Raw genomic sequence first — 22,996 nt, 5'->3', positions numbered from 1 at the left:
GGGGAGCTTGGGTGGATCAAAGAAGTCTTCCTAGAGGAAGTGACATTTAGTCTATAAACCTAAAGATGAATAAGGGACAAGGAAAAGAGAGAACCTGATTGTGTGTATAAGTGTGTTTTCGGGAGTGGTTCAAGGGAAAGAGGAACAGAAAGGGTCTAAGTAGTTGAGGGAATAGTATTTAAAAAGCCCAGGAGGTGAGATGGTCCATAAGGCAGGAGTGGAGAGTTATGTATGGACCAAATCATGTAAGATCTCAAACAATTATTAAGGGATTTAGACTTTATCCTGAGGACCGCTGGGGTCCATTAAAGGCTTTTAATTCCATTTTTGCTCTTGTATGATCAGTCTTGCTCCCGTATGGGGAAATGGTTACATGATTTAGGATTTGAAGCATGGAAACCGTTTAGAACCTTGGTAGGTGGTGGGGGGGATGGTGGCTGAACTTGGATATTAGCAGAGAGGATAGAAAGTGAACGAAGCTGGGGGATATTCCACAGGGTTAGAATTGACCCAGGTTGGTGAATTATTGGAAAGGGGATGATGGAGAGCCAGCTGTCAGGAATGATGCCCACCTTTTGGCTTGGGCAACTGAATTGATATTGGTTTTATTCACTGATGAAGAAAACAACGGATGTGGAGCAGGTTTGAGTGTAAGGAAATTCAGTTTGGTGTATACTGTATGTGGCAGATTACATTTTCCAAAGATGCCTATATATTCATGTACTTCAGTGTGAGCCACACTGCTCCCAAAGCGATATGGGGTCTGTATTTGTTCCCTCCCCTTGAATCTGGGAAGAGGATTGTGACAACACCAATAAATGGGGTCCAGCAGAGTGATAGTATGCAATGTAGAGGTTCAGTCATAAAAATTTTGATCCAGTTTCTGCCTGGCTCTCACTTGGGAAGCTCGTACTTGGAGTCCAGCCACCATATTGTGAGAAAGCCCAGGCCATGTGGAGAGGACACATGTTGTGGTCCAGCCCGGAGCCCCAGCTAGTCTCTCAGTGATGTATCATCAACCACCAGATATGAAAGTAAATTAGTCTTTGGAAACTTCCAGCTCCCAGCCTTCTAATCTTCCAGCCGAAGCCTCAGACATCATGGCATAGAGACACGGCATCTCTGCTCTGCCCTGTCTGAACTCTTGACCCATAAAAACTATGAGAGATTAAGAAATAATTCTTATTGCTTTAATCCACTAGGCTTTGGAATAATGTGTAACATAGTCATAACTAACTAACATATTGCATTTGGAGACACCCTCATAACTCAAATGTATATTTCTTTTTCAAATATCAGTGTGGCAGACTCTTTTTTTATCTGTTGTATAAGGAAACTTGCATCAAATACTCTGTCAGTTCTTGTCACATCCACTATTTGTCAAAAAACTTTTGACAATTTTGCCTTCCTTAGCTTTGGTCAAGGAAGGAGGGGAGGAAGGGAGGATCCTGAATATGGGAGCAATGGGCAAGTTTAACACCATTCCCGGAAGGAGGTGGTGGACTGACGGAATGATGACAACTGTGCCCTCCGACACAAGTACTGCAGCCTCCTGATTTCCTGCACAGGCACTGATGTGCCCCATCAGGGTGGGCATTACTTCCCTAAAAATTGGCATCAGTGCTGCTCCCACCTTCCTGCCCATCAGAAGAAGTTTGGCCCCAACACCACGAAATAACAGCTGGGTTGTGTTAAGAAATTTTTATTGTTTCCTTTGGATTTGTGATGAAAGCACATAAAATTACAAGTGGAAGAAACATCATGCCACAAAATTGCATAGAATTATTACAAAAATGTGAATTATGCATTTTAAATAATTTGAGATAAAAGAACCAAAATATGTACATTTTAAGAGCGTCAAATACTTTGTCCTATCTTTTTTTCTTCTGAAAAGGCAAAAGTCACAATGTCCAATCCATCACAAACAATATTTATACAGTGCACAAGCACAACATTAAATTCAAAGTAATGCAAGCAATGGCCCTTTCTTTCGAAATTATTTAATGACAGCTTATCTATCATAGGAGTATTAATTAATGTATGGTGATATTGAAATGGTAAAATGAACTGTTAAAAACCAAAAACACATGGCATGTCATTAGAACTTTGAAAATTCTCAGTACATGGCCAAAACCACGCTATTCTCAGTAGTGTAAGGGTATCATAGGGGCATAGTCTAATTTAATACACAGCTCTACTCTCTATTATAGGAAAAACCACAGTACAGAATTTCACACATTCAACAAAGAACAAGGCAGATACAGAAAGGCACAAAACTGCACATCATATAGACCCTTTTTCTTTATCTTAGTCTATTTCAAGTAATATTAATATTATTAAATGATAGTATCACTGTAGTAACTTCAATGATGCAAGATGGACAGTGTTACACGCTACCCCCACAACTGCAAAAAGTGTCATTGTACAGATATAAAAATGTGATTACAGGAAATGGCCAAATACAAACATATTGCAAAATGACTAGAGTCACTAAGATAATGAAATCCAACTACCAAAACAGTTTTGTGTAAGTCAAGGTTATTCAACTTTAGTCTATCTCTGGACTAAAATGTGATACAATGTTCTGTAATAATCACCATTGCGTTTGGTTATTAATGCTATTATTAGTTCATTCTTCTGCAATTTTAGCCAGTCTGTAATTTTGTTTATAAAAATGCAGCATTCTATTTTGACCATTCTTGCTTCCTTATGATTAATGCCTTTCTTTCAAAGTGCAAAAGTAGAATGATTTACAAAAGATTTCTCATTCAGTGGAATTTAAGTTTTATTAAGTGTCTAATTAACACCCTAAATCCTTTAGATCAAAATATAATCATCTCCAAAGGGGATGGGATTTTTTTTTTCCCCTTGTGTCTCCCTAGATGTGTTTTTTAATCAAACACTCCTTCCGAATGTTTGAACTAAGCCCTCATTTTGATTAAAACTTAATTGTGATCCCTAGTTATTGCTTAAAGTTAAATAGAATAATTTCCATAAAAATATTAAATTCTTAAAACACAATTTTCATGACACAACTAGTTTTTGCGTTTTAAAATGTTTTGCTAAGCTACAATCAGACAGGTTTAAAGTAAAATAAAACTGAACATCTTGCTTCAGGGCTTTAACTTCAATGTTCTTTGTGTTACTCTCTAAGTTATATTTTCCTCTATATAATTATTCTCTCTTACTTAAGACCTTTCAATAATGTTTTTAATCAGTTTTACCATAATATAATTTGTTTTTCCTATGCCACTTAACATAGGAACCTAACAAAAAGACAGTTAAGTGAATTAAATGTACATAGTAAATATATAATGAAATATTTTTTTATGTGAGAAATAAATTGAAATCTGTCAGATTTTAAAATTATGGAAGATACTAATACATTTCCATATTGCTGTCCTATATATTTTTGTATATTCTGACCATTAAAACAAGCTTAAAATACTTAAAATCCAGTTTTTGATCTTACAAAATATACATCAAAGTCATATTCTAAGTTCTCAGTCTACCTCAACTTGCATCAAAGGCTCCATCAATTGTTTCTTAGAATTTTAACGTAATTTAATATCCACATAATGTAGATATTTGACCATTTTCTTCTCTACCGTTGAATTTGGTTTTACGTCTTGTGGAAGAGATCTGGGTTATTGCCAATTAAGAAACTCATATCCACACTCATATGAATGTGTATGTGTGTATGTGTATGTGGTGTATATGTATGCACTTATATGGCTGAGTGCGTACATATATACATGGAGATAACATATACCATTTATATGTGGGTCTGTGTAGTCCCTAGATAAATATTTAATCTTTATCTCTATATTAAAAATAAATGAACCATAAAGAAAGTCAGACAGCAAAATAACTGCTGGAACCTATTCACTCTGATTGAATCTCTGCTCATCATACATCGGCTCAACTATTTTTATTCAATTAAAAAGATCTTTGTAGTTGTTTAATGATTTTAGGCCAATGACCAATGAATACCCAGACTCTGAGTGCAAATAGTCGACTCAGATAACACACTGCCTGGAAGTGTGTGGCCAACTTGCTCACACAGCCAAATGTACAAGCCATGTTGCCAAGTCTGGGGATGGCTTCACTGGACAAGGACACAATCAAGGCAGAAAACCAGCTTATTTGAGTCACTATGGTATCCAATAAAGCCATGTCAGCAACAAATACACTGATGCCTCTGTGATAAATAAATTAGCAAATTGCAAGCCGCCAGTGCTTGCAAAGCAAAGGATGAAACAATTTAATATGCATGTTAACTCGATATGGTAGTTGAGGGGCAGTTAGGAAAAAAAATGCTCAAAGTTGGCTGTTCAATAGTGTTAAATAGTGCTATGCATTTCTCAACTATTTCTATTACTTTGACATACTTTACACCAGAGCTTCAACTAAAAACATGAGCTTGCTTTTCTTCAAAGAAGACACTGTCCTTCATTAAACGTTCCATGGAGCCTAGAAGTTGCCTGCTTTGAATTTACTACTGAAAAGAAAACCAAAATCCCATCACATACATGCACTCTTCACTAGTAGACCTGCAGTAGTTTCCACATAACACATGGAGCCTGGGTATGGGGAAGCTGCATGGATCCTTCTGGAACTCTCCCTCCAGTGTGGATTTTAATCTAAGGGATGCTTCTCAGGAAGATGTTCCTGGGCAGTGATCTTTGTAAGAAGAGAGAGTCCGATGGAGCTGGAGTGGCCATGCGTGTTCTGAAGGCCAGGCAGAAACAATCACAGGGGAGTATCAAATTCTTTTCCTGGGTTTTCTCCTTCCAGCTTCTCACTGGAAGGAGGCTTGTGGTTCAGTTTTCCAGGGTCTGAGGTCAGCAGGGGAGGGGCAGAGCTGTGATTGCTGTCTTCACTGATCTTCCCTTTCATGGCTTCCTGCACGAATTCCAAAATCTCCAGGGGCAGCCTTTTGAACTTGTCTTGGTACTCCTGCTCTAGCTCCACCTGCAGCTGGGAGACAGCAAGAAAGAGGATGATTTTATGTAATTTAGGTTTCTATAACCACCCATGTAGAAACTCCTTGAAAGAGAAGTACAAAGAGGGGAGGAATCAATTAATTTTAATATCATGATGTAAAACTGAGGTTAGTTGGACATGTCATTTGTCCACAGCTAAAAGTCAAGTTCAGGTTATATGTGGCATAATAAAGCTAAAGACCTGATGATAATATAAATAAATACACACACACACATGCAGAGGTGGGTCTGTTGAAAAAGTTTATAGAAGTAATATGCAGCGATGTGAAGTTCTTAAGCATAGAGATTGGCAACTACCAATAGCTGAGTGTGTCAAGGTCAGCCATGAATCAGGCTGGGAGAGCCACAAAGTCAATTGGAGTGGACAGACAGTCAAGGTGTGGGCTTTATGAAGTGCAGCCTCACCCAGAGGCTGTTTCTAACCAGGAGCTAAATGCATTTTACAAACTGAGCATGCTCATATAGCCAACCTGAACTTCTATCTTCACTTCTTTTATCACCTGTTTATTCTGATTCCTTTTTTTCTTTCTAATTTTTATTTGCTTCATAAACTGTTTTACCTACCTTTTAAACTGCTTTCAAATTTATCTGTTTAATGCTCTGGAGAATTTTCAGACTTTTAAAAGTCACAGAACCCTTTCTTCAAATGCAGACTTATGGTGGCCTCAGCCATAAAACAAGTAAAAGCTGGGCATCTGGTAGAAGTGGGGTGAGGGGCGGTGGGTGCTGCCTGCTAGGACGCTCTGCTGCTCAGAGCCCAAATGAAACCCAGGATTTTGAATAAAATTCTCTTTGCTTATTGAATGATAAGCAGGGAGCTTAATCTTAGAAACAGCATGAGAGACTAAATGATTTTCCTAAACGCCCAAGATCTTGCATTTCTCAGCAGCTCCCGGGTGATGCTGATGTGGCTGGTCTACTTTGGACACACTGACGATCTTCCTGTCCTGGTTCTACTCTGAGCTCCCAATTCTACTTTTGGTCTCGTTCCTGGCTGTATGTCCTCTATCTGCAGCTTCAGTGCAGTCTGACCCCTGACCATCTGGGATGAAGACAGTCCTCAGGTCATCTGCCCTGCAGTGTCCTAACCCCCCTTTCTTCAGTGCCAGCAGCTTGAGAACATCCCCTTTAGTTCAATTCCTTTTTGTTCTCGCTTCTATGCCAGAGAAGTTTTGCCAAAATTAGTACAGATCAGTAATCCCTTATTATTATGTATTAAGTATTATGTATTAACTTTGCCAAACTTAATAGAGATCAGTAATTCCTTATCTGCAATTCTAAAATCCCCCAAATTCTGAAATTGAGAAGCTTTTTATAAATTTGTAACAAAATCATTGACTTTAATTGATATAATGCTATTTATAATCCTTATTTAATCCCACTTCTGTGAATGTCCATACACGGTACTGTAGACATATTAATTTGTTTGATTATGAGGGTGACCTGGGCCCCCTTGGGATATAATGCTTATGGTATATGCATCATATTCCTTTTCTAAAATCAGAAAAATTATGAATTCTGAAAAACAAGAGGCCCCAAGAGTCTCAAATAATGGATTGTGGATCTGTTTGAATGAGTTTTTTTTTCCACATCAAAAAGTGCCTGATAAAAATGGCTTGGCCTGAGTACTGAAAGTCCCCTATTCTCCCCAAATATCAAATATTGGGTATTTATGAATATGTTGTGCTGGCATGTGAATTCCAATAAACCAAGAAGGAAACACTCCATGAGAGGGATACCCACAGGGCCTGAGATTCACATTGCCATGATGTGGTAAAGGCACCTTCACACACAGCTCCACCCTCAGCACTGGGGACAGCCCTCTGGAGCATCAGGTATAAGAAGACAATGGCCAGTTTCTCCCCAGGTGGGGCTTTTATACTGACACACTCTGTCATAAGTGAAATCTCAGCCTGGTGTCTGACAGTTTCCATTTACCACCATTCAGACCTCATCATGAATTTGCCTCAATTTTAGGTCAGCAACGCATGCAGTTAAAGTTTCGTTTCCAAAAAATGTAGGGAAAGGGAGAAAAGCATGGGGCCCTATGTTTAAGAAACAGCGGATTTCATTTAGGTTAGACTGGGGAACCTTCAGTATAGGTATATTGCACCTGACCTAGACACCGATTTCTCTTAGGTCATTGGTGGACAAGACCCTATGGTGCTTGATAGGCTGTTTCCTTTTTTAACTTATGAAAAAAAAGAAAATATGAAGTGTGAGAAAATGCCAAATAAACACTTAAACTAATATTTTCTGGTAATTTTTAATAATCTAATTTTAATAATTATGATTATGCACCTAATTCAGATATGGGGGTATTTTTCCCCACACCACCAAGCAATTTTCTGTGACACCAGCTGGGTGTCCTACAATTGAACTCGATTCTGACACTATATACCTGGAGATAGCGTCAGATCCCTCAGGTTAAGGGCTCAGTCCTACAAGACTGCCCCGCACCCCACCCCCCAACTTTAGAGGCCAATTGCAAGTCCAGGTTGTCACCTGTGCTTCTGCCTCCCTGGCTATAGTTTGGGGGCTCCCACGATCCCCTCACTTAGATTAGTTTGGTAGAGTTGCTCACAGAACTCAGAGAAACATTTTCTTACTAGATCATTGGTTTATTATAAAAGGACACAACTCAGGAACAGCCAGATGTACAGGACAATGTATGGCGAAAGGGCACAGAGCTTCCATGCCCTCTCCAGGTGGACCCCTCTCCCCAATCTCCGTGTGTTCACCAATGTGGAAAAGCTCTGAAACCTGTCCTTTTGGGGTTTTGTGTAGGCTTTCTACATAGTCATGACTGATGTAACTCGTTGACCACTGGCAGTTGAACTCAACTTGCAGCCCCTGCCCTCTCCCAGGAGGAGGTCAAGAGGATGGACGTGAAAGTTTCAACCCTCCAATCATTAGCTTAGTTCCCCTGACAACCAGACCCATCCTGAGGTGCTTCCCCAAAGTCACCTCATTAATGTAACAAAAGACACCTCTATTGCTCTTAACACTTAGGAAATTCAAGGGTTTCAGGAGCTCTGTGCCAGGAACTGGGACGAAGACCAAATGTATATTCCTTATTATAAATCACACTATCACAATAATAACAATAATAATCTAATTTTATATTTTTTTTAATTTAAAAATTGACCCAGTTGTGGCTAAATTATAACTTTGGTAGATTCTTCCTTTTATCATGGATTAGTAGTAAATTTTATTATACTCTAAACTATTTTAATAAATTAATATGATTAATTATAAACTAAATTAAATGTATATTAAATGCCATATATTTCACTCTTTTAAAAAAGTCTTTATTAATGAATGAATTACAAAGGTGCATTTATTTGAATTTCAACTTAGAGCTTTTCTCTTTATTTTTTTCTTCTTATAAATGGAATACCTGTTCATTATAAGAAAATATGAAAAGTATGCAGGGCAAGATCTGGCTCTGTTTCTAAAAAGCTCCATCTATTAGGAGTCTAGAGCCCAACTAAGATCAACTATGCTCAGCCCAGATCAGCTGAACTCTGTAAAGTTGTGAACTAAATAAATATTTATTATTGTCAGAGAAGTTTTGTGTTTTTATGCAGTATTATTGTAGCATTTCCCTGCATTTTATGCAGTATTATTGTAGCATTTCATAATTATGGGCGCAATTATGACTCCCATAATTTCTCTCAAAAATGTTCATGAAATTCTGTGGTGAGGGCATCCTCACCAAAATCTGAGGATGCTCAAGTCCCTTATATGAAATGGTACATATAACGCATGAGCATCCTCCCATTAAATCACCTCTAGATTACTTATAAGACTTAATACAATGTCAGTGCTATGTAAATAGTTGTAAATTCAATGTAAATGCTAAGTAAATAGTTGCTGGCATGTAGGAAAATCAAGTGTTGCTTTCTGTAACTTTCTGAAATTATTTTCAAAGATTTTCAATCTGAGGTTGGTTGAATCCATAGATATGGAACCCATGGATATGGAGGGCTGACTGTATACTAAAACATAAGGCAATAATTATGCTACTTGCTAAGCCACTTCATCCCAGCTAACGTGTGCATTCTAGACCTTGAAAGTTTTGTGTTAGGGCTGGAGTACTCTCTCCTTATAGATGCCTGCTATTAAGGCCTAGTGAAATCGAGTCTCCCTAAAACAGAGTTCCCCTGCCAAGTTTACGACTAACCTCTCTATCCAAAACTTTATTCCCTTTCTTATCCCACCCTGGTTCCCCTTAGGATTGAGGAGTATCAAAGAAAAGGGGAGATTGAAACTGAGCAGAACCCTGCGGGACCCTCCTGGGTACAAAAGCCCCTCCATGTCCCCTGTTTCTTGTTTGAAGAAAAAGGCTTTTAGTCTCCTAGGCCTTCCCTGAGTTTCAAAGAGCAGGCACAAGCAGTTACTAATTAGGGAGGTGAAGGAACGCAGAAACAAAGGAAAAGCAGTTAAGCAAGAAAAGTAATGACAGCTTAAACAATAGTCAGTGATAAAACAGAGTCCTAGTTTCTCCTCAAGAGATATACATAACAGTCTGACACATATCTCTGAGTTATTCTACAGAAAGTAAGATTCCCCCCACCCAGGTGGAGGATGGTGACTACATGCTGACCACAAGCACATAGACCCCAAACTGGTTGGAACCAGAAGGCTGATGATTAAGATTCTGAGACACCACCTTGTTACCTCAGCACCAACCAATAAGAAGAAAGTCATGCACCCTGCAGCCCTCACCTCAAATGTTGCCTTTAAAAACCCTTCCCTGAAAGCCATTGGGAAGTTCTGGTCTTCTGAGCATGAGCTGCTCATTCTCCTTGCTTGGGGCCCTGCAAATAAATGCTGTACTTTCTTTCACTACAACCCAGTGTCAATAGATTGGCTTTGCTGTGCAGTGAACGAGTGGATCCAAGTTGGGTTTAGTAACACTAGAAATTTTCTATTTTTAGTTTGGTGCTTTCTGTAGGAAGACTCAGCAGGGGACTATCATAGCTGGGAATAAAAATGAATGTGAAAGAGAAAAACAATTTTGATTCTACCAAAATGATAAATCATGGTCCAGAGACACCTTGTCAAACTGAAAGTTGCTATTGTACTTAAAATACCAAAAGATGGTCGAAATCTTTGAAGACCTGTGCTCTGGGCTAAGGAAGCTAAGGGACTTGAGTGAATACACATTCTGCACATTATTAACCATTATTTTTTAAATAAGGAAACTGAAGCCTACCACCCAGGTGGTTTAGTGCAGAATCAAGATCTGAACACCAAACTCTTGCCTCCTAATCCAGGCTCCATCCCCACCATTCCAGGCCAACCCCTTCCCTCTGTAAAAACAGGATTTGTGAAATTCTTAAAAACCTGATATTCTGTGTGTTGATAGAAGAATAACAAATAACTTCAGTGTATTTTCCTTATGTGTCTAGGATATTAAAGTTGCTGTCACAAATAACTGGGAAGTGTCTTTTAATGAAAAGTGATGCTGAGGAGGGGTTCCATGGCATAGGGTCTTACTGACATGCCCTCTTAATAACAGAGTACAGGCATACTTTGGAGATACTGTGGTTTCAGTTCCAAACCACCACAATAAAGTAAATATTGCAATAACAAAAGTTACATGAATTTTTTGTTTCCCAGTGCATATAAAAGTTACATTTATACAATACTATAGTCTACTAAATGTGCAATAGCATTTTGTCTAAAAAACAATGTATATAACTTAATTAAAAATATTTTATTGCTAAAAATACTAGCAATCATCTAAGCCTTCAGTGAGTTGTAATCTCTTTGCTGGTGGAGGGTTTGAAATATTATGAGAATTACCAAAATGTGACATAGAAATAAGAAGTGAGCAGATGCTGTTGGAAAAATGGTGCTGATAGACTTGCTTGACATGGGGCTGCCACAAACACTCAATTTGTTAAAAAAAAAAAAAAAGCGATATCTGCAAAGTGCAATAAAGTGAAGTGCAGTAAAACAAGGTACACCTATTCAGGCTCTTGGAAAACAAAAGGGGCTCTAATCCAGCTGCAGTTAACCTGGTCTATTTCTAAGTCTTCACTGGACTTTTCTGTTTGTGTGTGTCATGCTTGGAAGACAATGGCTGTTCATTCCCCCTATGTAATTCTTCAGTTTAGGACCTGTTTATTTGGTCAGCTGGCTGTTTTCCTGTTTGCCATTAAGTGCAGTCTAATTTAATTAGACTATTTCTGTAAAGAGTTGGATACTCCAAGAAACGATAAGCAAATGGAAAATTGGAATCAAAAAATCCAGTTTAAAGTTAAAAGAAAGATCTTTTGGGATAAAACTAATCTAGTAAATATTGGTAGTAAATTGCAATGAAATATAGAACCACAAAAATAATGATGGTAATACAATGAAAGTAGTAATTGCAATTTACTGTGTGTTTACTGTATGGCATGCACTGTTCTTAAGACTTTTCATGCATGAATCAATTTAATACAGGAATATTAATTTCAAAATCTCTAAATTCAAATATCCATGGGGACCAAGAAAAAACATAAATCTGTGAATTAGGTTTGGTATAAGGCAATAGAGGAGTGCCAACACCTGTGGCCAACTGGAATTGTATTTCATGTTTAAAACACTCAAATTCAAAAATGTTAACAAGTACCAAGTACCAAGTAACAAGAGTCAAATAAAAAGCTCAGTTTAGTCTGCAGTTTGTGGCTCCTGATTTAGCTCCTCCATCAGAAGCAAGGGTATGACAGCAAAGCTTGATTTATGTCCACTGGACAGAGGCTAAGAAGGTAATACCAGAAGAATCCCATTCTCGCAACCACAGAAACCCTAAAAGAATCAATAAAAAGCCTCAAGTCAATGGAAATAAAAGCCATGCAAGGGCTAGTAATTTTTAGATGAAGTGTGTATTTTTTCTCCATCAAGTGGACTATCACCAGCAGGGAAGAATTGAACTTACATTATGATTTCAGTTCCTATGCTGACTCACATTAGAAACAAATGTTTATAGTGCAGATGGTGCTGCAATCATCTCAGAGAAGTAGAAGTCCCAGGGAAACGTCCTCCTAGGAAAGTCTTGGGCTGGGAGCCCTTCAGACCTGCCAGAGTGGCCTCCCAAGACTTATTCTCAAGGAGGTCCTGCCCTGATGTGGGCCTCTCTTCAGGTCAGTGTCCTCACCTGCACACACCTGTCTTAACTCCTTTTAATTCTTAATTACCCACACTTGAGCCCCAGCCAAAACTGCTCTCCCTCTTGATTTAAAGCCTGTGCATTTAAAAAGTAAGAGACAGGCTGTGATTGTGTCCTGGAATGAACTCAGCCACATCCCTAGAGAATGCTCTTCTCCCAATCACCTAAAATTAGTTTTGGTTTTTCTTTTTCTTTTTGTAAATGTGTATTTCAAGAGTGGTTAGCCATACTCGGGTTTTATCAGGATAATTGATTTTGATGTTTAGGGAGCGAGTATTTTCTAATTAGACAGTCACTCCTTCTAAACATGATGTTTACGTCTTCTGCTTAAATTACTGTGGTTTTAGGTTGACCGTTTACAACTCAATCCGAGGGGAAACTAGACATTTGATCTCTTGGCCTTGGAGGGGTCTGGAGCAGTCTGGTTTTCACTCCTGAATTCTCCATCTCAGGTCAAGTTGGAAACTATAATGAATTTTCTCAGAGCCAGAAAACTGAAATGGGACCAGGTAGAAAGGTAAATGAGAGACTGGGGCCAGGCGAGAACTGTGCGATTGCAGAGGGTGGTCCTCGGGTCCTTGGTTACAAAGAGGAGCCGCCCAAAATTGCCAACTAGATTGCTGCCACATACCTGCCCAAGGTTGCCGCATCTGATTTTTTAAAGGAAGCTAGCAATATGGATTTTCATGTTAAATCTTCTGGTTTGTCAGTGTTAGCACCTAAATTAGAAATAAAAAAAAAAAAAAGCCACCTTGCAGGTCAATTTGCAACTTCCAGAGTATCTGGGTAATATATTCTATAGGTATGTCTTTGGACGTGATAGGCAACTACCCAGAAGTCTGCCGAGTCCTCCCAGCTCAGGGATTGGCTGCCATCCTCTTTGCTGCATGAATGGAGACATAACCACATCGCGCTGGTGTTCTGAATCTGTGGCAAGGCGCTCCTCACTGGGAAGAAAAAGACACTTATACCTGGAATAAGCTTTTGACCCTATTCTAGGCAGCTCCTCTGGAAGGGACTTGCTAAATAATTTGAGATGTCTATTTTCCTATTTCCTCCTTTATCAAAATTTGGTGATGTGACTGCTAAACCCACAGGGTTTGGAATGGGGAATCTGATAAACCCAATTACAAGGTGTTTTATAGAAATGCTCTTTTTTAAGTCTTCAAGGCCGAATCCTTTCTCTGATGGATCTCTTTTTTTCATGAGGTCTGCAGAGGTGATTTGGAACATAAAGTGGTTACTCTGCTGACTTATCTTTGGGGTCTTACATGAGTGGCAGTCAATTCAGAGTAATTCTAGGTATAGCAGATTTGAATTCCATTATCTTGGTCTACATGGTAAAAAATGACTAGTTATCCCCCGAATTTACATTCACCCTTTCATAGTGTCTGCTATGCCTGGATGGCAGCTGCCTAGACAAGAACAATGTTTACAAGCCCCCTCACTATCTTTGCACCTAGGGGGGCACTTGACCAGTTCTTGCCAATGAAATGTCAGGGCCAGCCTGTTAAAAGGCATATGGGGGCATCTCTACTGTCTCTTTCCCTTTTCCAGCAAAGTCCTAGAGGATGATGGAGCCACATTATGAAAAGAATATGGTTCTCTAAATTACCATGTGGAAGCATGTTGTCTACCAACCAAAAACACTCACAATGGACTGTTATATGAAAAAAGAAATAGAATTCTATTGTATTTAGGTGCTGTTTGTTACAGCAGCCAGTGTTATGTTAAACAATACATTCTCAAATATATAATTTGTGTTGCATGATTTATGTTAAGGTTAAAGGAATATGTGTAGTTATGACAAGTGTTTCTCCAATTTATGATTCATCTTTATTAGGCAATTTTATGCCATAAAGATGGTCTCTTAAGGTTGCTTGGGGCATATTTGCTATTCTGGATTTTAAGTAAAATTAGAGAATAATCCTAACAATAAATCTTGAGTACTTTATAGCTATTTTATAGCTATAAGAAAGAGCTAGTGTTATTAATCCCAGGGGCATTATAATTTTCCATCAATCTTTATTTCTCTTCTACAAGAAAAGTGTTGGGTGGAAAAAACCTCCATTTTCTTCCATTGTTATCACTGGATTAAAATGTATTGGGTTGGCCAAAAAGCTCGTTCAGGTTTTCCATACATCTTATGGAAAAACCCGAAAGAGCTTTTTGGCCAGCACAATATATAGTCTATGGCTATCATGAAGCTATTCTTATAAGGACAGAAATGGGAGACTTCAATTAAGTAATATTGCAAAACAATTTTAAGACATTATTCCTTTTTCTTCTGCTTCAAGAACAAACCTGGGCTTTCCTGGTGGTGCAGTGGTTGAGAGTCTGCCTTCCAATGCAGAGGACTCTGGTTCGAGCCCTGGTCTGGGAAGATCCCACATGCCGCGGAGCAGCTCGGCCCGTGAGCCACAGTTGCTGAGCCTGTGCGTCTGGAGCCTATGCGCGGCATCGAGAGGCCGCGATGGTGAGAGGCCCACGCACCGCGATGAGGAGTGGCCCCCGCTTGCCACAAGTAGGGAAAGCCCTCGCACAGATACGAAGACCCAACACAGCCATACATACATACATACATACATACATAAAAAGAATGTAAGCAGACAAGAATATCATTAAAAAAAATTTAAAAAAAAATCAATTACTTTTAAAAAAAAAAAAAAAAAAAAAAGAACAAACCTGAACTAGTCAGCTAAATCTTAATTTCTGCTTCCAACTTGCCATCAGCTGACCATCTCCTGGTGTGGATAACCCCAAGGCTGCTTCTAAAAACCTGGGTGACTTCTTCAAATCACCCAATCTAGGGGATTGAAAGCCCTTCTAATGGGTCATAGGCAACCTTACTTATACAGGGATAAATGACTTTAGGAAAAGCTACTGGTGACAGAAAAGTCTACTAGGTTCTACCAAACCTGTTCTAGTTCTCAGGTGACTTTGCTGGCCAGAAAGCCATCCTAATCCCAAATTAGGGAACATGTCCCAATACTTGCAATACTGGGCTGGATGGCAAACGCCATCGATTCATGGTTCATTCTCTACATTTACTCACTTTTTTGCCTTTACTCCCTCATGAATTCTTTGATTTATTCATTCATTTATCCAAAATTTACTGAGTGCCCTTCTGTGTACCTGGCACTGTGACTAATGTTAGACATAGAGACATGAACGAGACACAGCCCTGGTTTCAAGGAGTCCCCAGGCCAGTGGGAGATGTGAAACATAAAATAATAATGTGATATGCTGAGATAAATACCATGATAAAGTGATAAGCAACATACAGCAGTAGCACAGAGGAGGAAGTGATCATCTCTCCTTGGTATCCCAGAGTAGGAATTACCTAAGACCAGAAGTACTGGACATCATTAAATTCCTGTCCCTTTGCACACTTGTTCAGGTGACTGCCACTTAAATTTATCAAAGGCTCACCCATATCATTTCCCTCTTACTCTCTGTGGCACATCCAATTACATTCCAAAATAACTGAAAAAGTAACAACATAAGAACTCCAAATTATCTTTTTAAAACATGACTATTTTGTCTAATTGTAGGCTAAGTAAAATAAAACACTGTAAAAGTTGGAAATACCCCAGAGATCAGTGGCCAAACAATAATAAAAACATTATTAAATGCATAATTTTTCATAGTGCTAAATGAAATCCCACTCAGAAAACCTATCAATCTAATCCTTACCTATGAATGACCATCTTTCTATACATGTCAATCAAATAAATATTATAGAATTTTCAACTGTGGATAGAAGATTCCAACCTTGACTTCTTCGCGGTGGGAAAAACTTACTCTGCTTAACATTTCCAGTTATTTGGAAAGTGTGTTTCAAGGCTTCCTAAAATTTCCTTTCTCTAAAATGTATAGTATCCTTTTGGTATTAATGGTAAAACAAAAATGATTAGACCTGGGGCTTCCCTGGTGGCGCAGTGGTTGCGAATCTGCCTGCCAATGCAGGGGACACGGGTTTGAGCCCTGGTCTGGGAGGATCCCACATGCCACGGAGCAACTGGGCCCGTGAGACACAATTACTGAGCCTACGAGTCTGGAGCCTGTGCTCCACAAGAGAAGCCGCGACAGTGAGAGGCCCGCGCACCGCGATGAAGAGTGGCCCCCACTTGCCACAACTGGAGAAAACCCTCGCACAGAAACGAAGACCCAACACAGCCATAAATAAAAATAAATAAATTCATTAAAAAAGAAAAAAAAAGAATCCCCAGAATTGAAGCTTTAAATAAATAAATAAATAAAATTTTAAAAAAATGATTAGGCCTGGGGCAAGTGAAGTGGGTGAAGTTACATAGAGCATCAGCATCACGTGGGATCTTATTAGAAATGCAAGTTATCAGGCCCATGCCAAACTTATTGAATTAGAACTCTGGGTGTGGGGGCTTAGTGATCTGTGTATTATTAAACCCTCTGGCTGATTCTGATACATCCCGAAGTTTGAGAACTACTGATTTAGAACTTAAGGTAGCTTTGCAGGAGAGTCTTGTATACGTGGATTCTTGAGAACCATTTGTATATTTAATGATTAAGTCTTGCCAAAAAAGTAGCGTCAGATTTGGAAAGTATTTTGTAAACCTAAACAGATTTGACTATTGTCAAGGTACATATATCAGATGTAGAGTACTGGATTCAATGACATTGAAATTTGGATTGTTGAGGCTGTAGCATTATAATCTTGGGTGGCGGGGAAGCTTCTCATTCAATTCAGAAGTAGCTATAGCAGTGATAGTCATTGTTCAGCCTAGAGCCCTTTGGACTAACCATTACAATGTAGATAGACTGTCCTATTTCCAACTGCCTGCTTTCTCTAGTAGAGAGCATAGCTGCCTGGAAGTGCAGCCCAGTAGTTGGCATAAGCATATACTCTAGCTCCCTTACCCTTTAGATGGAATAACTCTAAGGTGCATCTTCTACATAGTCTCCCAATAGGGTTGAGCACCAGTTGCCCGTGGTTGTAACTTGCTTGATAACAAACACACTTTTTACTGCTGCCTTCCCTTTCCTGCCTCCCTTCCCTACCCTCTATTAGTTTCCTTGGATCACTTCTCAGAATCACTGCATGTACTCAAATCCTTGTCTGAGGGTTTGCCTCTGGGGGCACGCAAACTAAGACATTCACTTAGTTTTTGAATTTATTAGCTGGCATATATTAGGTGTAAAAATTACAGGGATTTACTTATAGTTTGGGGATTGATGTGCCCTGACGTATAATGCAGGTTGATATTATTTGACTTGCTTATAAATTACTTGAGCTGAAGATCTACCATAAATTGTCCAATGCCTAGATTTAAGTTGAAAAACAGTCATTCCTTTCTGAATCTACACAGATGTATTTGGCCTTGAAGCACATTAAATTCAAGCAGCAATCCAAGTAAATGTGAATTTGGATATCTTTTGGTCTCTGCTATATAGACTGTAACCTCAGTGGTCATATATAATGTAGCAAGAATCTAAAACTGCTGTGAAATTATTTCTGTGGAGAAGAGACATTGATGTACAGGAGAAAAGATAGGCTGTGTCTGAAATGTGCCCAGCAGAGTGATGATGTGTGTTTATTTCCCTCTTCATTCAGCAGCATATGGAACAGAGGGATAAACTCAAATGCCAATTGGTTTTGGTGTTTGTGTTACATAACATTTCAAGTGAAAGAAAGGCTGTCAAGAAAAATTATGCTGAACATTGAGATGAATAAATAATGTATGATGTACTGAGCATATTCAGAAACAGTTTATCCCATCAAAAGAAGATCAAATGTATTTTGCAAGAGGAAATATGTTACTGCACTGAATTTAGTAGCAGAAATATAATGATACCTTTAAGAAAATGGCCTTTGCATTAAATAATAATTGAGTAAAAATTCCAGAGATATAATGTATGTTTAAAGGAAAAGCTTTCTGCTTTAAAATAAATCTGTTAAAATGTTTATTTTCAATGTTTTTCTAATAAATCAAGTTGATACTTTTTTCTCTTTAGCTTGCCTTCTAACCAAATGCTCTGTCTCAAAGAAAATGACCCACCTCACCAATTAATAAATTATCCTTAGTTTATATTTCAAACAAACATAGTAAGTGCATAATTCTTTACTAAGAGTTCCTGTGCCTTGATCACATGTCATTAATACAAACATACAAACTAAACTTGTTTGCTTTATGCAAGTATGTTAGCAGTTCAGGCTTGGGAGCCAAATGCAATCAACATTTTCAAGGAGAAATGCCACTAATCAAGACATGGAACCTGATTTAAAATATGGTCTTTTGGATTAAAATATAATCAGGAATAGAATTGGTGATTTGGCTTTCTTTCACCTTTACTCAGCCATAAATTTCTATTTATTCTTTTTTTAAAATGTATTTTATATTGGAGTATAGTTGATTAACAATGTTGTGTTAGTTTCAGGTATACAGCAAAGTGATTCAGTTATACATATATCTATTCTTTTTCAAATTCTCTTCCCATTTAGGTTATTACAGAATATTGAGCAGAGTTTCCTGTGCTGTATAGTTTCAGGTATACAGCAAAGTGATTCAGTTATACATATATCTATTCTTTTTCAAATTCTCTTCCCATTTAGGTTATTACAGAATATTCAGCAGAGTTCCCTGTGCTATAGGTCTTTGCTGGTTATCTATTTTAAATATAGCAGTGTGTACATGTCAATCCCAAACTCCCAATCTATCCCTCACCCCATTCACTTTCTTATCCTACTCCTCTAAAATATTTATTTTTATGTAAAATATTTACTTAATAAATCTGTAACAAAACTCTTTGGAAAGCATGTAACAGAATAAAATTGCAAATGGGACTGTCATGGCCACCATGATGGTATGGACTCTTCTGAGAAAGTTGTGCCTAGTATGAGGTCAAAATGATGAGTTGAAAGCCAAGCAACTGGTTGGAGTTATTTAGTTTGTCATTGAACTTGAAAATTAATGAATGGTTATTCTATTAGTATAGGAATTCTTCCTGTGAGTTCTCTTAAGACATCAGGAAAATTATGTTCAAGAAACAAATGGGAGCACACTGATAATATACTAATTTCTCGAAGATAACAGCCTTAAGATGCTTTTCCTGCTTTACCCACTTAAGTTCCTGTGGAGGTGTATGAATTGCTACAGTTAATCACTGAATTGACTAATGAATATTTATTGAGCACTTACTAATGTAAATGGCTGGCTCTGTGGTAGTTGGCTTGGGGAATCCTGAATGGTGTTTAACATTTGTCTCTTAAGGGTTAAAAACTTAAAATATAATTGGTGAGCCAAGGTAAAGTTACACAATAACATGAGCTAGTCATACAAGATGAATTGCCAAATCAGTACGTATTATTGATTTGGAAACTTGTAAATCACTGTGGGGAGACTTGCATCTGAGTTAATCCATGAAATCAAAGCCTCCAATTACCAATCATGAAAATGAACTAATCACCAGTGTCTTAAGCACAAAGGTTTTCTTCCACTGGGCTTTTAGTAATTTTTCTGTCATAGTTGTCAAATAACAATGACTATTACTATGAATATTTATTAAGCATTTATTATATGCTGGGCACTAGGTTAAGTGACTGGCATGAATTATATGCATGGATTACCTCTTTGAATTCTTACATTATTCTATGAGGTAAATACTACTATCATTTAGTGGCTATGTCACACAGCTGGTAAATAATGAAGTCAGAATTCAAACTTAGTTATTCTTACACCACAGTGTCTACTTACAATAACCTCCTCTTCTATCAAGCATTAGCAAGAAGCCATATATTTGTATTCTCTCAATGATTCACTAAAGCAGAAAGTTGGTAGACGTTTTTATATAGAATAGTGGAAGAACAAAGGCAAAATTGATATACATTGTCATGGTAGGTAGAATGGAGAACAGGATATTATGCTCTTTTTTTCTTCCCTCTCGTATTCCCACTGTGTTATCCAGGTCTTACCACATCCAAGTAGACATTTATTCAGTTGAATAGTCTATACCTTTGAAAATATATGACATGGTCTAATAGACTTAGAGTCTACACTGAAAAAAAAAGACTTCAACAAGAAGTATCTGACTGGGCTTCCCTGGTGGCGCAGTCGTTGAGTATCTGCCTGCCAATGCAGGGGACACGGGTTCGAGCCCTGGTCTGGGAAGATCCCACATGCCGCGGAGCAACTGGGCCCGTGAGCCACAACTACTGAGCCTGCGCATCTGGAGCCTGTGCTCCGCAGCAAGAGAGGCCGCGACAGTGAGAGGCCCGCGCATCGTGATGAAGAGTGGCCCCCGCTCGCCGCAACTAGAGAAAGCCCTCGCACAGAAACGAAGACCCAACACAGTCAAAAATAAAATTAATTAATTAATTAATTAAAAATATATATATATATGTGTGTTGGCTGAAAAAAATTGCATAAAGAAAAAAAAGAAATATCTGACCAATGCCTCAGAATTAGGAAGGGATCCTGAAAACGTCCAGAGAGATTTAAAAAAAAACCAACAGGTTCTTGAATTAATAGAAGTATGAGGTAAAAAATTCAAAAGGTTTTCCAAAGATAGCCAGAATGCCGTCTCTAGAAGGAAAAGTTCTCCGACTCAGTTGTGTGGGATAAAATCACTTTATAAAGCACTGCTACTCAAAGTACTAGGATGAGCAGTATCACATCAGGCTTACCCCAGACCCAATGAATCAGAATTTGCATTCTTAACAAGATCTCTAGGTAATTCGTATGCACACTGAAGTCTGAGGAACAGATTTAAAGATATTTGTTATTAATTTTTAAATGTGCATATGAAGGGTTAAACTGAAAATGTTTAGGCTGTGCTATTTTGAAATATTTTCTATTTTCAGCAGATGTTATTTATAAGAAAGTTACAGATTTGGTGCTTCTTTGAGATGAATTCAAGGTATTGAGCCAAATAAGATTGAGCTCATTCTTTCTAAGTACTGGCCTTAGAAGTGGATGAACCAATTAGCAATAGGAAGGGGTATCTTACCAGACACAGGGTATGTTATGGAGTTATAGTAATCAAGAGATTGGTGCAGACACAAGGATAGACAGGTTAACCAATGGAATGGAATAGGCGGCTAAGAAACTGGTCCATGCATGTATGCAAATTTTATATATGAGCATGGTGGCACGGCAGATCAGTGGGAAAAAGAGGAATTATTTGATAGATAAAGCTTTAAAATATGGTTATCTACATAAATAAATACAAAATTAGATCCTCACCACAAACCATGCACAAAGATAAACCCCAGATAGAGGAAAGATTTAAAAGCCAAAACCAAAACTCTGAGACTTTTAGAAGGCAATATAAATAAATATAATTCAGACCTTGGGGTAGTTAAGTATTGCTTAAACAAGCCTCAATAGCTAATGATAAACATTAGAACAAAAATGTTCACACTTAAAATTAAGAAATCTGTGAAATCAAAGTAAGAAACAGGTATGAACCTGGCAAAGATGTTCACGACACACACATCTGACAAAAATGTAGTATCGAGAATATACAAAAAAATTGCTATAAAGAAATAAGATAAGAAAAAATAACCAAATTTTTTAAATGAACATAAGATACAAATAGGCATTTTACTTAAGAAACATGTGTGGCCAAAACCAGAGACACAACAAAGAAATAGAAATGAAAGGATGATCATTCTCTTCACTCATCAGAGAAAGGCAAAGACCACAGTGAGTTGCTATTTTATTCCTGTTTTATTGGGAACTCTTAAGAAGTCTGACTTGAATATTGATTGTTGGCAAGTGTCTGGATCAAAGGGTCTCCTAGGGAAGTATAAAGTGGTAGAGTTACTTTGGAAACCAATTTAGCATCTTCTTGTAAAACTGAAGATTCATATTCCTTATGACATAGAAAATCCACACTTTGGTATACAGTAAAGAAAATCTCTTGAACAGAATTTCTGTATTAGGGGACATGTGCAAGAATGTTTGTAGCAGATCCGCATGTCACAGCAATAAACTGAAAATCCCTAAAATGCCCACCAAAAGGAGAGCGGATAAATAAACTGTAATATATTCATGGCGTAAAATGTTAGAAGTCAAAACAAACTAGAGTCACATCCAACAATACAGATAAACTGTATATAGATATAATTAATTTTATTAAAAATTTTTATTAGTATGCATAGTTAAAAGTGCATTATATCACAAGTGTGGTAGATTGATATTTTAAAAGGCCACACTTATTCACTCCTCACTTGTGACTTCTTTTTTGTCAAGAGACTATGACAAAGGTGACACTGTCCTAGTTCTATTTCTCAAAAGGCCTCCTGTGCTTCCACTCTTGCTCTTTGAACCCTGCCACCAGCATGTGAATAAGCCTGGGATTGCCTGTTGGCAGATGAGAGACCAGGCGAAGAGACCTGATCTTGCTGAGGCCATCCTAGACCAGCCTAGAGCCCGCTGACCCCTAACCATGAAAGAGGGTCCAGCCAAGATCAGCAGAGTTCAGCTGACACATGAGTGAGACCAAGACCAGAAGAGTCCCAGCTCCCCAACTTGTCACTAATACTAAATGTTTATTGTTTCAGGCACTGAGTTTGGAGTGGTATTTGTTATGCAACAACAGCTGATACAATAAGTGTACGGATTTGTGTTTTTTCTTTAACAAAGTGAACACACCCATTTAACCAGCACCCAGATCAGGAAAGAGACCATGACCAGCACTCGAGAAGTCCCCCTTTTGCCACCTTCCAATCACCTCATCCTGTCCCCAACCCAAGGTAGCTACCCTTTTAGCTTCCTATAAATGTAATAATATTGTGTATACTTTTGTATCTAGATCCTTTCATGCCATGTCTTGTTTGTGAAAAGCA

The 22,996-nt window shown here is 38.2% G+C and overlaps 1 protein-coding gene across 5 annotated transcripts in view; it reads right to left on the bottom strand.

Annotated features, from left to right (window-relative positions):
* Positions 1 to 1,686: 1,686 nt before the first annotated feature.
* PLCB1 (phospholipase C beta 1) overlaps positions 1,687 to 22,996 on the bottom strand; it is a 681,757-nt gene continuing 660,447 nt past the window's right edge. For 4 of the 5 annotated variants that reach the window (XM_082428205.1, XM_082428206.1, XM_082428209.1 and 1 more), the window contains one exon: positions 1,687 to 4,980. In XM_082428205.1, the coding sequence (XP_082284331.1) occupies positions 4,753 to 4,980 (228 nt within the window). In that variant the 3' untranslated portion in view covers positions 1,687 to 4,752. The remainder of the gene's footprint in view (positions 4,981 to 22,996) is intronic. The other variant, XM_082428207.1, reaches the window with a different exon arrangement.

The sequence above is a fragment of the Balaenoptera physalus genome, assembly GCF_965194825.1.
Source record: "Balaenoptera physalus genome assembly, chromosome: 16".
NCBI lineage: Eukaryota > Metazoa > Chordata > Mammalia > Artiodactyla > Balaenopteridae > Balaenoptera > Balaenoptera physalus.
This window is presented reverse-complemented; position numbering and strand designations above follow the sequence as displayed.